At 41.9% G+C, this 16,416-nt stretch overlaps 1 protein-coding gene across 2 annotated transcripts in view; it reads right to left on the bottom strand.

Moving 5' to 3' along the window:
• ESR1 (estrogen receptor 1) overlaps window positions 1-16,416 on the bottom strand; it is a 296,887-nt gene that overhangs the window by 227,102 nt on the left and 53,369 nt on the right. The window contains exon 1 of one of the 2 annotated variants that reach the window (XM_074948628.1): window positions 3,305-3,340. The exons of the other annotated variant lie outside the window; for it this stretch is intronic. Within the exon in view, the coding sequence (XP_074804729.1) occupies window positions 3,305-3,338 (34 nt within the window). The 5' untranslated portion in view covers window positions 3,339-3,340. Of the gene's footprint in view, window positions 1-3,304; window positions 3,341-16,416 lie in introns of those variants that run through there. 2 annotated transcript variants of the gene reach the window in all.

Below are 16,416 nucleotides of genomic sequence, written 5' to 3'. Positions count from 1 at the left end.
TTTGACCACACACAATGCCAGGAAAGAAGGCTACCCTCACCGGCCACAGAGAGGATAAAAGAAGGAGAACATAAAGTGAAAATTAATTGAATACAGTTGATGGCTCCCTTGACCCAACTACAACATCCATGCCACGGCAACAGCTTTCAGCTACTGGTTCTAAAATAAAGCTGCCATATGACACAGGAGTGGCCCTGGCCATTTTGCTAGCCAGGTGGAAAACATTTTCAGCACTGCACCACCAGTGAGGGAGGGGGGGAAGCCAGCAAATCAGACCGGAAGGGGAAAAAGGAGCACAATCACATAGCAACTTCCCCCCTCCTCCACCCCTAGAACCAGCCCTGACTTTGCACATATAATTATCTATCAGGCAAGCTTGGCTGACGTGACATACAGCTAACAGCTGAGTGCTACAATGCCTATGCAAAATAACAGGTAACCACGAGGCTACTGGTGGATAGTATACTTGCCCTCACTAAAGTGTACTGCAGTACACAGTAATACAGATAAATATATTCATCTGTGAACTGCTCTCAGTAACCTCGTAACTTGCCCAACACACCTCCTAGGTTTTCAACCTTCCTATTTCCCAAAGCCGCACACAGCCTCTAGCTATGCAATTCCTCCACCCAATTTCCATCTAATAAAGTTAATAATATAATAATATTAACTTACATTTATACATCAGCTTTCATAAATGTTCTCAAAGTTATTTCTAAATATTAAATAAGCCTCACTACACCTCCTTGACATAGGCAAGCATTTTTATACCCTCTATACAGCCACAAAGAAATTATATGGCTTGTCCAAGGTCCTCCTAAAACAAATTGGTAGCAGAGCAGAGACAGCTAGAACAAGGTATCATGGCTTCTAGTCCCTTCATCTACCCACTACACAATGCTCCCTCCTTAGATGTCATTCACCAGGAAATTACATAGCATTATAAGGCTCACCTTTGTGGATCTGTATCTCTAATAATATTAATTAAAACCAGGAAATAAAAAGTTAAGGGAATGCAAATTTAAACCTCTGAAAACCAGGAAATACAGAGTTAAGGTACATGCCACCCCCACATCACAAATGTAACTATCCACTGAAGCTGGAAATAGCCACTGAGGATGGTTCAATAAGGTTCACACCATAATAAGTAGACATGAGTACCTGGGGAAGGCACTGTTGTGTATATTGTGTTGTGTTCCAGATTTCAATTCCAGCATTTATCTGCATGTATTCCAGCTGCATTCACTGTATTAAGGTGGTGGAGGAATTAGTTGGAGCAGATTGGACAAGCTGTCACTGTGATATGAAGAGACATGTATGAGTACCATGAAGATTCAAGTATGGCTCATTTCAGCACTGAGTTCTGTAGGTTGCATCAATAGTGGTGCAAGGTAGCCTTCTTCTCTTGGAGATTGGTCTCTGGAGTTTAGTGATTGGTAAGAGAGGGCAATGTCTTAGGAGGAATCCTCTGAGCAAGCGTGAAAGGGTTGTAATATTTAGCAAGCGGGAGGTGGTTTGTGTGGAGCAGGTTCAGTGTTTGAGTGTAGGCTAGGTATTGGTAGCTCCTGTTCCCTACACTGTACCTAAACCCAAGTTTTGTCTTAGCAAAGAAAAGATGTTAGACTTGGTCCTACAGTGCTCATATGCTCTGTACTCTGAGTGTTCTGTTGCAAGAGAAGAGTATTAGTATATGTGTTCTCAGTGTGTTAGAGCATCACTCAAAGAGGGCAGAGTTAAGGTTATGTTGTGAGCATGGCATGTTCCCTAACTCTCTATCTCTTGGTTTTCAGAGGTTTAAGTGTGTATTACTTTAACTCTTCCATTCCTTGTTTTCAGAGGTTTAAGTTCAGCTGAACTTGATGTCATGAGCCACCGTTTGGCAACCTTAACTCTGCTTCACTTACTCACTCTCAGTTCCATTGCTCAAGAAAGGGTTAAGAGTATGAGTCATGATTACATTACCCTAATTGCTGACTGAAGTCTTTAATTTTCCCTTTATTTAATTACTGATAATATCCTTAATAACAAAATCAGAGTCTGCATAAGGATTTTGGAGCACTTTAAAATCTAACTTTTAAAAGAAAAATTTTGGTGTCAGGGCAAATCTCCCAAAAGGAGCCCCTGCCCAATGTAGGCAAATCACAAGCAATGTACACAATACACATTCTTGGAAAGCTACCAAGAGTTAGGGCTCAAACTCACAGTGCATGGGGGCAGCTCAGATTCAACAACCACAGCATATTACTTTAAGCCATCCACTTACTGTGACAAACTGCCTGGAAACTTTCTTCTGCCAACAGAGCCCTAGTCTTGCTGCTTGTCTGAGTCTTCCCCATTGCAGGCAAGTGCTCTAACCACTGAGTTATAAGGTGGGCCCCACCACAACCATCTCCTCCTCCAGCCAGATTTTACATGGGACCTGATCTGATAGGAAGTTTCCAAGCACACCTATTGGATTGAGCCCCACATGCCACCTATGTACCCAAATGCCTGTCTTCCCACAGTTTGTGAATCACTCTGAGGCTTAAGGAGATAGGTGGCCAGATGCCTAGAAGGAATCAGTAGTGTACATGCCCAGAGGCAGAAACGTAGGCACCGAGGTAACTTTTATCCTGAAAACGTAGGTGCTGAGTGAGTTTAAGCACTTACAATGTTCCCCAGGAGTTTTGTGGATCACAATGGAGCCTAAAACTGGGACTTAAACACCTAAACTCGAGACTTAGGTGCCTATGAGTGGGATTTAGGCACGTAAGTAACTTTGTGGATCCCACCCTTTGTTTCTAAATGGATAGCCTAGTAAGCACTGAAGGCACAAATATATTTATTTGTGCACAAATAACCAATTTCATATGAATAAAAATCACTGCCCCCCCAAAATTTGTACACATAAAAAAATAGGGTTTCAGGTGGTCACAGTAAAGCACATTGAAAAATGTGTACAAATTTAATTTTGAATGACATTTGTAAATATGTTCACAGATATATTTTCCCACTATTTGCTTAGCTGTACCCTTGAGAGCTCAGTCATCTATTACTGTTGCCTGAATTGAAGCAGCATGTTACCAGGTTTCACATTTCTGCCAGTCTGGATGAGGAAAATAGAAATTAACTCTCCCATATGAGACTATGAAAGAGCCCAAGTGCTTCTTTAAGTGTTTTTTACATATGAGGAGGCCAGTAAATACAGTAAAAGCTGTGTTATTCGGCTCTGTACCAACCGGAAAGCTCTCTAAACCAGCATTTCTAATCTTAATAGAAAGTCCGGTTTATAGTCCGGTTGGTGCGGGGCTGGCAGACTCCCTACCTGGCTCCACATGGCTCCCCGAAAGCGGCGACATGTTCCTGCTGCTCCTAGGTGGAGGAATGGCCATGAAGGGTTCGTAGTGCAGGAGGGGGTGTGGGGCTGGGGCACATGAGGGGATGCAGGGCGTGGGCTCTGGGAGGGAGTTTGGGTGTGGGAGGGGGCTTGGGTGCAGGAGGGGTTTTGAGGTGCTGGATCTGGGCGGTGCTCACCTCAGGCAGCTCCTCGCAAGCAGTGACCTGACCCTGCTGCTCCTAGGCGGAGGCATGGCTAGGTGGCTCTGCTCGCTGCCTCCACCCACAGGTGCTCCCCCTGCAGCTCCTATTGCCCATGGTTCCCGGCCAGTGGGAGTTGCAGACCCAGCACTCGGGATAGGGCCAACGCACAGAGCCGCCTAACCACATCTCCACCTAGGAACAGCAGGGACAGGTTGCTGCCTGTTGGGAGCTGCCCAAGGTGAGCACCCCCCCAGATCCAGCATCCCGAAATCCCTTCCATGCCCTAACCCCCTGCTCTGAGCCCCCTCCCGCACCCAAACTCCCTCCCTCTTAGTTAACCGGAATTTTTCACTTACCAGCACCCCGCATTCCTCCAACATGCCAGATAAAAAAGCTTTTACTGTAATTGGGTTATTGGAATAAAGAAATCTGATGAGAAGTAGGGCACCAGGAAATCCATGGAGGCATTTGTTAGGGAGGAAGCTTGGCTCAGTTATTAATACACACAGCTAAGAGTCTGAAAAGCTGGACTTTTCTCCTGACTCTATCTACCACAAACTTGCTGAGTCACCTTGAGCAAGTCTTTCAGCTTCTTTGGGTATGTGTAGACTAGAGTCTGTGGCCCGGTTGTAACCTAAATTTGCCAATTAACTAGAACACCTTTGTAAATACTAATCTAAACACTCCACAAAACTTTGTGTCATGGAACACATCAGTGCAGTGTTTACATTACGATGTACAATGGTAATGGTCCAATGTACGATGTACAATTGGCAATCAATTACCTCAAGTTACAATGGGACCACAACTCGAGTTAATCAGTTAACTAGACTTACAACAGGACCAAAATATCTAGTCTAGACATACCCTTTGATTCAATTTCCACTTGTGTGAAGTGGAGATAAGAATACCCATCTCACCTGGTTGTTGTAAAGCTTAATTCATTCATATTTACAAAGTGTATAGAGCTCTTTAGATGGAAGACAATATAGAAGTGTTAATTATTATTATTATAATAAATTATTAAAAGCTTGCATTAACTAGCCAAGCATAACAACGTTCAGCAGACAAAAGACGAATCCTCTGGCATCCATTTTTAATCAGGATTTTATGACGAAGAATATCACTAACATTACAGATGACACTGAAAAAATGCAAATGAAATAGCCTGTCACTCTAACCTCATTAAGGGATTGATTTTGATCTCATTGAACTCCATCATAGTTTTGCTGCTGACTTAAATGGGAGCTTTGTCAGGACCTAAAAATCAAAATGCAGATCAGGAAACTACTAAAAAAAGAGGTGACTTTGTTTATTGGCCAATTCAGTTTACACAAGAGTAAGAAAAGAAATGGAATACACTCAAGAAAGGAGCAGAAATGAAGGATCTGGCATGGGAACAGATGTAACATGCACTCACTGCAAACACAAACACAATCAAAAGATTATTGCTCAGCATGAAACAAAAGACACAGAAAATGCAACTAACTGGAACACATTGAGGTGATCCACTGCACTAAAATGGTGACGTAAATAGGCACAGAGGCACAGAGTAGGAATTAGGAGCACTGATTTTAGGACTGATTACTTGTGAAGAGAACAGTAATATATGGCAAGTAGCAGTACAGCTATATGTCAGAAGAGTGGATTTTAAGATCAATGTAGATGAAGATATCATTACAGTATCCCAGAAACCATTTCAGTATATAGCACAGCAGACATTGCTGGAGCCTGTGATAGCCAATGTATACATCCCAAAAGGGAAATTACTTTTGGGCTATTAATTTTTACTTTCTAGTAACAAACAACAATTTACTGTTTAAGATGCAGTCTGTAAAATGGGCCTCCGGTACCCAGTAGAGGAAGTAAACCTAGAGGTCCAAGAACACTGGTCTTAAGTTTCAGCTAGTTTAAACTGAAATGAAAGATCTTTTTCCTATAGAACAATCTACTTCCCATAGATTTGATACACCACATGGTGTGTCCTCTTCAAATGCTTCCAAAAGAGAAAGCAATCATTAATCAGAATAAAAAATATAAACTTCAAAGAGGAAATTAGTGAACCAATGAGTGTATGCCAATAACCCTAGAAGCAAAAAAGAATGGAAGAATAAAAATTTGAGCAGACCTTAAGCTGTTGAATGAGGCAGTGAAACGAGAAAGATTTATGCTTCCTACATTAGATTAATATTGCTCCTAAATTATCTGGAGCTTGTGTTTTCTCTTCACTGGGTTTTGGCTACCTCTGCACAATGACAGTGTCAAAATCACATTTATAACCCCATTTGGAAGAGTCTGTTTTCAGAAAACTTCATTTGGAATTGCCTCTTTAATTGAATCATCTAGAAATAATGTATGAGCTCCAACATGCTCATTAGTAATAATGGCTGTCTATGCCAAGGGGGACAGTGTGGATTAGTGAGAAATAGGTTGGAAGAGCTTGAAAGAGAGGAGTAATCTATTGGTGAAAACACACAGAAGCACAGAAATTAAAAAAAAAGCAAGCACAAGGACAACAGCGAAAAACTTAAAGTATGACCAGTTGTTTAACTGGTAGGAAATTCAGAGATCCCACACCAGCGGGGCATCACCTAGGAAACATCCTCCCCATTCTCTCCAGTGTCAGTTAAAATGGACTTTACTGAGCCATTCTCTTGCAGATGCCTATAAACCCATCTATCCTAGGGGTTGACCCTAGATGAAACATAGGAAGACCCTTCCCTCCAGCTTCTCTGTGTGTGAGACTCTTAGGGTATGTCTACACTGCAAATAAAAACATGCGACTGGCCTGGGTCAGCTGCCTGGGACTCGTGCGGCTCAGGCTAAGGGGCTGATTAATTGCGGTGCAGACATTTGGGCTCAGGCTGAAGCCCGAGCCCTGGTCCAAATGTTTACGCCACAATTAAACAGCCTGAGCCCTGCAAGCCCTGGGCCAGCCATGGGTGTCTAACTGCAGTGTAGACATACCCTCGGGGACAGATGTTTGGGAAGTCATAGCCCCAGTTGTACTGCCCCAACCACAGGCCCTTCAGTTCACTACTCCCACCTTCAGTCAAGTCCTGAGCCCTTTTCTGGAGGGAACCCTCCTTCAAGAAGCATGAAGAAAAGTTAATGTAAAAATCTTAAAAGTCTGCTGGTTACTTCCAGGTGAATGTTACCAGGAGCAAGGATTTTAACAAAAACACCACAACTTTTAAACCCAATGAAATGGGCCACAGCAGTTTCCCAAACAGCAAAACAAATCCCACCTCAAATAGTCAAGCTCTGAAAGCCCAGCTAAACACAGTCCTGCTATAGTAACCCATTACCACAGCTACAGGTGACATAGGTAGCCCAAAGTGACCCATGGTCACAATGACATTCTTGCACCCACAAAGACGGAGAAGGTACATACTTCATGTTTGAAAACAATGCTGAACACTGTGATTAAAACTAAAGCAGGGCAAGTGCCAAGTTAAAAAAAAAAGTGAAATCAGGGGCATAACAGTAGTTGTATGGGCCCTCAAGCACAAATTCAAATTGAGCACCCAACTTTGAATACACCCTTCTCACATCCTTTTCCTTTTGGTTTACTTATTATTGATATTTATATTATGTTCATTGCCATGGTATCTGAGTGTCATCCAAAGTGACCACCCAAACCATGCCACCGCCGTCCCACTCCCTGGTGGTTCTGCCCTCCAGTCCTCTTTCTCACCACAAAGTCCCTGGTGACTTTGCCCTTCTCCTCACTTCCTTCCCGAAGTCCTTTGTGGTTTGGTCCCTCTCCTCAACACGGAGTCTCTGCCTCACCCTAAAGTAGTGATTGGCAAAAGAAGCTGCCATCATCTGCTACCTTCCTGGACAGATGGCTGCCTGCTGATTTAGGAGTTTCTGAGGGAGCTGGGGATAGGAGAGGAAATGGTCACATAGACGTACCTGCTCCCTGACAAGTGAGAATTAACTGACTTAATAAAATGGGTTGGTGAGATGCCTATAACAAGTTATTAGCCACTTCTGCCATTTCATGGTAGCAAATGGAGCTTCCTGCAGTAAAAGAGGCACTTTTCCTCAAGTCTGCTGGTTCTCTGCAGGGTGACCCCATTGCTTAGAGTCTGTATCTTACTCCTGAGACTCCTGCAGATTCCCCTGGAATCATGAGCCCCCAGGCACTGTTGCAGTATGATTTATCCCCATGAGGGAAACTCAGAATTTTGGACATATGGGCCAAAATGCAATTGAGCCCCAGAAGCTAAAATGCAACTCAGTTCAAATCAAAGACATCTAAGAAATCCTATCCCTCGGAACATCATAGTTATACTAAGTATTTGGAATGGTTAACTATTTGAAGACATTACTCCCAAACATGACATCAGAGATCCAATTAATGCAGGACAGACAGACATCATTTGTGTGTTCAGATGTGCTGGGCAATGGGCTTCCAATTATGTAAAAACCTATATCACCATTGCCAATGCTAAGACCCACAGCCAGACAGGCATTGCAAGCAGTTCTGGTACTGTCATTTTAGTTCCTGGGGGGAAAGGAGTTACTTCACCTAGGATTAAGATCACTTTTTCTACAGTTTGCCAAGAGGGAGGGGGAAATTTGTCTTATTTTATTTCTATATTTAAAATTAACTTTTGCATTAATTCAAATATGGGATCAGTAAGAGAGTTAAATGTAAATCAAGTTACCTTTCAACAATGTGTTTTGAGTTCCTCTCTTCATAGTGCTTTTTCTGAAGTTGTTTGTGTGAGAAGCAGACTTTCCCCATACCCCTCAGTCCCTTCGCCAGTTTCTTCTTTGTATGGAGAAATCATAATCTTTTGTGAACTCTGTCATTGTAAAATCCCAGCCATTCCCACAGCAGCAGTTTGATGTCACTAACAGGAAACAATGAGTTCTAAGAACGAATAGGAAGGAAAAGAGGTCATTTTACAGGGAAAAGCCCCGGGTTGGATAACATATGGATAACCATTTGACCAGCCTGGCACAACAGGTGAATGGAGACTTGCTGTCCCTAAGAATATGCTAGTAGCTAGGGATTAAAAGTAAGGGGGAGTGTGCGAAAGCAAAATTCCCCTCTTCTTGGCTACAACAGTGGGAGATTTCTGCTTCCTCTTCCTCTCCTGAGGTGAGAGAGCGCCCCTTCCTCCTGCCTCTTCAGTGGCTGAAGAAATAAAGATTCCTCAGCTGGGAGGTTTTAAAGTGCGAAGATTAGAAGGATCTGGTGCCTGACTGAGGACCAGGGGACAGAGAAGGAAAGAAAGACAGCCTGCTACTCTCAGTTCTCCCCTACATGGACAAAGGAAGACCGTGGCAGTGGCTCCCCGCTTCTGTGCCAAATCAAGGGGAAACATAATCCTGTTAGTGCCCTCTCCCCTTCTGGCACTCTCCAGTAGCATGTAGGAGTGAGCAAAGGGTAAAAGCTAAAGGTGTTTGGAACACAAAGGATGTTCTCTACACAATGCACTTTTGCAGGCCACACACCCCAGCTTTCTTTGGATGACAATGGACTTTGGCAGGAACAACAGACTCCTTTCCAATTCATTTATTTCCTTTTCCCTGTTGTCTTCCCTTTGCCATGTCCCATCACTAGGTGATTCAATGTCATTCCGTCACGTTGTCAACATCCATGACAACACACAACCACCAGCACGGGTGAGCTCCCCCTCAAATTTTGATCTACTTTAATCACTGCTTTAAAAGTATCAACACAAACATGAGATTATTGTTAGGGACTCTCACACGGGTAAATAACAGTTGTAACATTATAGGACTGCACTCTGGCTTTCCTCCTGTAAGGAGCACTGGAGGGAGGATCAAAGCTCCAGAAGCCAAGCAGAGATTCCTTGCGACTTTCTGCCACTGTACAGAAGAAGAAAGCAGAGAGGCTAAGGTGGAGTGGCACACTTTGCATTGGCCCTTACAGTTTCATCAAAAATAAGAAGTATACCCTTCCCACAGCGCCTGCAGCTGGATGCCAGCTGGTGTACAGGGAAGGCAGGGCCGTGGCCACCTCCCCAACTTACTGCTGAGCACACTAGCCAGTTCCTTTGTAGTGTTCATGGAATTCTAGTGAAAACATTCTGCCAGGGTACTGTACAGTGTCAATAGCGAAGGAGAAGAGGCTCCATGTGCCCTTTTCCCACCTGCATACTTGAGTAGGACTAGCTAGAATTTAGTCTATAGATTGCAGCTCACCACCTTGGGATGTTCATCTTTAAGTGTAATGTGCATATTCACAAAACATTTATGCAAAGTGTGTTAAACACAATTGTTCATGGGTCACCACTAAGAAACCTGATAATTCAATTAATAGCTGTTGTTCATTCATCAGTAATTATACAAATGGAATATTCCCATTTTGTCACATATTATATCCTCACCACTTAATTCATTCTATAAGACCTGTTCTTTCAAGAGTACTATAATTTACTCAAATGTAAAACTCATTTAATTACATTATAGGGAAGCTGGACGAGCCACTTATTATTATAAGACTCAGTTTTCAGTTGCTTATAACTTGGCCAAATTTTAACCATTTGGGCTGAAATTTTCCATGATGGGTATCTGCCTTGGGCTGATTTTTGTTTAAATGGAAAACCTCAGCAAAAAAGTTCAGCTATTTCTGAGAACAAATTGGGGGTGAAGAACCATGTCATTTTGCCCATGGTAAGAAAATTCCTATTTTAACAGCTCTAGCATCCCTATGCTTTAGAGAAATTTGGCAGGGGAGTGGCCTTTGTATTGGGGATGTGCCTTATGCTATTCCTGTGAAAATCCACCCAAATTTGGCCAAGTTATAAGCCTTTGAAAAAAAATCACAGTTCACACGTGCTCAGTAGAGGCTTCTTAGACTTTAGCAACGAAAATCTCTGATGATTCCATCCTCCCTGATCATGCTTGAGGCTCTCTCAGCTTCCAGTGTGACTGGATTGCACATGCACCCTCTCTACAGACTGAATGAGCATACTCGAGCCCACAGCTGCATGAACGAAGCTGGACTTTCCCCTGTGATGGCTGCTCCCAGCTATTCCGGACCAGGGCTGCTGTGGACTAGAACTTAGCACTGGAACTGAGATAAAGGAGCCTCTTCTTCCTGTCCCCTGAATGCGGTGGGCAGAGTATGGGGCAGGCTGGGCCCAGGAAGCATAGAGGAGTAGGGAAGAGACCGGACTGGGACAGGGACTGTTTGGAGGAGACAGGATGAAAACATCAAGCTTGGGGAAAATGGGCACAAAAGTGTGTGCCCACTAGATCACTCTCCCTCCACAGCCTAGAATGGAAACCTAGATTCCTGACTCTCACCATTCCTCTGCTGTCAGCAAATCTTTGTGAAACCCACTGGCAAAGTGTGTGTCTCATCCCCATCTGGTGCTGGCCTGCATAGAGGATAAACTACTACTGCCATGAATTATTCCATTAGCTCAAGTGCCAGAGGTCTATGCAGTGAATTTAATGTTCCAACCCTGCCAATGAACCATATGGATGTCGGTATGATGCTACATGATGGAATGTCTGTTTTTTTTAACATAGGAAATTATACACAAAAATCCTATTTTAAAAGAACATTATTAAAGTTACAAAGCCAAACATTCATAATTTAGGAAATGCCAGAACTAAGGTTGCTTGTGCAAACTTATAGATTCAAAGGCTAGAAGGGACCATTGTAATTGGCTAGATTGACTTCCTGCATAACACATACCACAGAACTTCCGTGAATTAATTTCTATCTGAACTACAGCATATCTTTTAGGAAAACATTCCATTTTTATTTTAAAATTGCCAGTGATGGAGGATCCACCAAAGGCTGAGATAAATTGTTCCAATGATTAATTATCCTCACTGTTAAAATTTTGTACTTTATTTCTAATCTTTTGTCTAGCCTCAACTTCCAGCTCTTGGATCTTGCTATATCTTTCTCTGCTACACTGAAGAACCCCCTTTATCAAAGTTTTGTTCCCCACATAGGTACTTAGAGACTGTGATCAAGTAACCCCTTAACTTTGTCTTTGTTAAACTTAACAGATTGAGCTCCTGGAGTCTATCACTATAAGTCATGTATTCCAATCCTTCAATCATTCTTGTGGCTCTTCTCTGAACACTCTCCCATTTATCAACATCCTCCGGTATTGTGGACACCAGAACTGGAACAGTATTCCAGTAGTGATTGCACATGTGCCAAATATAGAAGTAATTTAATCTCTTGATACTCCTTAATTCAGCCCCTTTGTGCATATGTATTACAGTCTTTCATTACATGATTATGTATTATTTTTTCCACAGGACCCCAGCCTCATTCAGTGCACCGGATTGACCTGCTCTGGGAATGAATCAAGATTGTGTACTAAAAGAGGCTGGTGTCTCTTTGACTCCTGCCTCATTTGTTTCACAAATTAGAAGGTATGTAGAGAATGAGGCAGCAAATTGCAGGAAGAGAAAGGAGGGTCTCATGGTCAAGAAAATTCAAAGCTGCCCTGGAAAATTAGATTCTATACCTGCCTCTGTCACAGAGTTCCTGTGAGATGCCAGATGAGTTACTTAAATGAAATTTTTCACGTGTTAACTAATTGCGTGTTCCTTGTTTTTTGTGTGCCCAATCTGAGACCGTGGCGTCTGATTTGCAGAAGTGCTGAGCACTCACAGCTGCAACCAATATTAGAGCCCTGCGCAGATACAAAATTTATATCCACTGATGCGGATATCTGCAGATATAAATAGGTATCTGCAGAGCTGCAGGGCTCTAGTGGGAACCGAAGCAGCAAAACCAGCAGCCTGGAGGGCCGCCACTCCCAGGAGCCAGCACCCCGCACTGGCAGCTCCTCTGGAGTGGCTGTCCCACCCGAAGCCCCATCCACTGGGGCAGGTACCAGGCTCATTGGCAGCTGTCCCTGGTCATGTTAGTGCAATGGGTGGGGCTGGGGCTGGGGGCAGTACAGCCATGCTGGAGGAGCTGCCAGTGCAGGGCACTGGCTCATGGGAGTGGCAGCCCACCAGGCTGCTGCTTTCGCCACTGCGGTTCCCGGTAGAGCCCTGCAGCGCCGCAGATACCGATTCATATCTATGTATACTTTTAATGCAATTTAATGTCATATCAATTTAATGCACATTTTATGCAATTTGATTTCTTATTAATCTCGTTTCATATCAATTTGATTTCATATTTTAACATAGATTGAGAAAACATATTGTTTTCCAGGTAACATGCGAGAATTTGTGCCAGTAGACATTGTTAACACACTAGGAATTGTTGTGATATTTACCAATATGTAGGTGTAAATATTTTTGTAAAAATCCATTCCTTAGTCTCACACAAAGCCACAGAAAATAAACATTGGGAGATAAGAGGAAGGTAAGCAGTGTTTAAGGGATCATAGCCATAGTAAAGCCACTACTCTTTCTGCCTGTGTTTTGGGAACATTTTCAAAACTTCTTCTTGACTATCAGTGGTAAAACATCAACAAACACCAGGAATTCTTCCTTTCAGCACATGCTGTTTAGTTTCCCTTTGCTCTCCCAGGGTAAATCAAGAGAAAAAATATCTTTTCAACATGAAATGCAAAGATGTGAAGAGATTCAATTCCTCAGAAAAGTGCTGCATTCGTACTATGTGCAGATGCACATGATTACTGATAATTGAAGATACTTGCTTTTAGCAAATCTGGTAGATAGTAAAAGCTGCCTCTTAACAGAAAATTGTTGGGTGAGTAATAAACAGATGTTATATGTTACATCTGATAGGCTAACAAAAACATTCTTGGGAAAGAATTTTCATGCTATACATAGAAGGCTAAATTCTGCCACTGAATGCACTTGACTAGCATTAACTGTATCCACTGGGAGACCCACACATGCATCTGAGATCAGAATTTGATACAAACCCTGTTTTCAACATTCAATCTGAGTAACCGGGTTGGACACTCATCATTTCTATTGGGACCAGAAGCGTAAACCTCCCCAGCCTCAGGAGATGGATCAGCAGCAAACCCCTCAACAGCCACTTCTCCAGGCAGAGAGCTGAAGTAATAGGTTCTGTGACACTCTCCAGTGGATCCATAAAGCATTTGTCCATGTGATCACCACATGCATTCAAGCACATACATTAAAACAATTGCACAAGTACTTTTTCTTCTTCTGTTTATTTTGTTTTCTTTTTTTTTAAAAGAAATTATATATAAACATCAATGTGAAAAAAGTTATGACTGACAGTTTATAGGCACAGATGAGGACACTGAGTATGATTCTCACAGTAACTGTACCGGTAACTCTGTTTTGGTCCTGCAGTGAGAATGAGGCCACACATGCAAAGCCCCAGTGTTTTCAAGTGGCCTGTATGGTTCTGATTGCAGGTTCAGAATCTTAGTTTTCTTGCACCAGCCTAAGACTGACATTTTGCACATAGACATGGGTTTCTGGGTTGTGATTCATTCATTTTTAGGCAAAGTAGGACTCATTCTTAGAAGTAAAAATTAGGGTGTTTGGTTTTTTTTAAAAAATCAGAACCTAAAACTTGTTTTCCTTTAATTATGTAAAAAACAAAATTAGGTTCCATCCTCCAAAGCCCTTCACTTCTGGGAAGTTATTCATGTGAATGTGGAAGATCTTTAGGGTTTGCAAGATTCTTCTCCAAACAAATTTCAACACTGCAAAAGTGTGTGTGTGTGTGAGTGAGTGAGAGAGAGAGTGTGTGAAAGAGGTACATTATGTAGTGTCTGTGTGTTATGTGCATGTGCACTTGTGTGTATAATATTGCATTTATGTAGCATATCTGCATTTTATTCTAGATTGGCAATGAGATATCATTATATCATTTTTACTGCTTCTCTCTTGCAGTTGGAACACTATATAACTGAACTACAGAAAGGCTATTAGAATCATGATGCAGAGGGTTACAAAATGTAATAAAAATTATCATTAAAAGGCAATTCAAATCTCAAGTCAAAGATTTAGTTTGTGCTGGTGTGAAGAATCTGAAATATCCACCTCGGGGAAACATTTCAGTGGTTAAAAAACCTTGACCAAAGGGCATACCACTCACAACCCATTTGGCTAATCAATGATTCATTCATTCAAGTGTGTTACAGGCAAATAAAAACATATTTGTGATGCTCTCTGTGAATTTGTTGGTGTCTTCTTTGCGCTTAGGCTATAAGGGCATTCATGTACACAATATTATCTGTTTAGGAGATACTGATTAGCACCATGCACTCCCCTCTCCATTCATACTGTACTGAATGATTAGCGAGGGAGGGAATAACATAACAAGCTTTTGACCACTGTAATTGCCTTTGTATCCATGTAATTCAAATAATGTATTATCTTGCACAAGATTTTAATAGTATAAAACTTCCTTCCTGAAGATGAGGCAGAATTAATGCTTCAAAATTCCTAACAGTGAAAAACAAAATCCAGGTATGTGGGTTGTATTTGGGAAATACGAGTTGTAACCTCATTTCATTCCACACTGAAAATCCTCCTCCGCAAGAAGTACTGCCTGGCCTCAGCAGACTCACACTCTGTCTCTGTCTCTCTGCTACTTCTCTCCGCCAGAACAAGAAGATTAATATAAATGAATCTGTGTATACAATGTAGTTGGACTATATGAAGGATATTCTCAATAACCTTCATGCTCAATGATCAGCTTAGCCTAGATTAGTCAACTAGTTTCAATACATACATCTGTTCCGGCTCAGACAGAACTTAGGAACATTTTTATGTAATTAATCACATTATTTATTACCTGCCTGACAGGTGAATTTTAATATTTCTCTCTTTCTATGTGTCAGAGAGAGAGATGGAGGACGAATGCACGCACACTCGCTCACACAGGGAGTCAACCACAAGAATTACTTAGAGAGAGAGAGAGACTTTCCCAGAAATCCCAGAAGCCCAGTCAGAGATAAAAAGCAATAGGACAATTTCTGTGAATCTTGAATGACAACTAGTAACTCCACACTTGTTACAGTCCTTGAAGCTATAGCATCCTCTGCCCTCCTAAGTTAAGAAACTGTAGCAGAAGATAAGTAGAGGAAAGTTACCAAGAAAAAGTGAACAGAGGTGCTGAAATCAACTCTACAAATTCTTCTAAAAGCATTTTATTTTATTGATGCTTCCCAGAATATGCTCACATCCTGTGAAGTTAGTTGGCAATTTGTAGGTGTACGTTTTAGTTTGCAATTGAAATATAACAGTCATTCCAAGAAAAAAGGAACATTTATTCTTCAAGTCCCGCACAAAAAGCCTTGAAGAGCAAATTAGAGTTATTTGAGTTTTCAGATACTATCTCTTAAAAAAAGAAACAGGCACAGAGCAAGCAGCTGTCACAAAGTAGGAGGTAACATCAGTGCTCTGATGTACAAAGAAGGGAGTAAGGTTCATGGCTTCAAGTGCATGAGTTTCAGTGATTTTGCAAGAGCCCATAAACCTTGACAAAGCAGAACAACTATTCCCTTACATTTTACATTTGGCTTCCATTTCCATGGTATATTTCTCAGTGTCTCACAATCTGCTTTTCCAGTACTGCAAGACCAATATTTTTTACAAAGTGGGAGAAAACAGATCTCTCTTTTTAGTGTAACCTCCAGCTTTTTTTCCCCAGCTAGTAATGTAATTAGTGCACCTGCACAGCTGTCTTACTTCTGCTATCATTAACTCAGGAGTTAGACTTTAAAAAGAAACATTTCATAGCTGTTTGTAACTTTGTGGTTTTGAGGCTCTTTGATGTCACTATCATTACAAAGTGCAGTCCCTTTTTCAATACAAGAGACTTCTTTCTAATGCTATCATCAGACACTGTGGATGAACCCATCGCCAAGAATAGTAACCTTGATAGCATAAAGTCGGCTTGTGTAACTCATACTTCAGGGTCAAAAATATTGTAGGGAAAGAAAAGGAGAAGGGAGGAGAAGTAGG

The sequence above is a fragment of the Natator depressus genome, chromosome 3 (genome assembly GCF_965152275.1).
Source record: "Natator depressus isolate rNatDep1 chromosome 3, rNatDep2.hap1, whole genome shotgun sequence".
Lineage (NCBI taxonomy): Eukaryota > Metazoa > Chordata > Testudines > Cheloniidae > Natator > Natator depressus.
The sequence above is the reverse complement of the archived record's forward strand: the minus strand, read 5'-3'. Positions and strand labels throughout refer to the sequence as shown.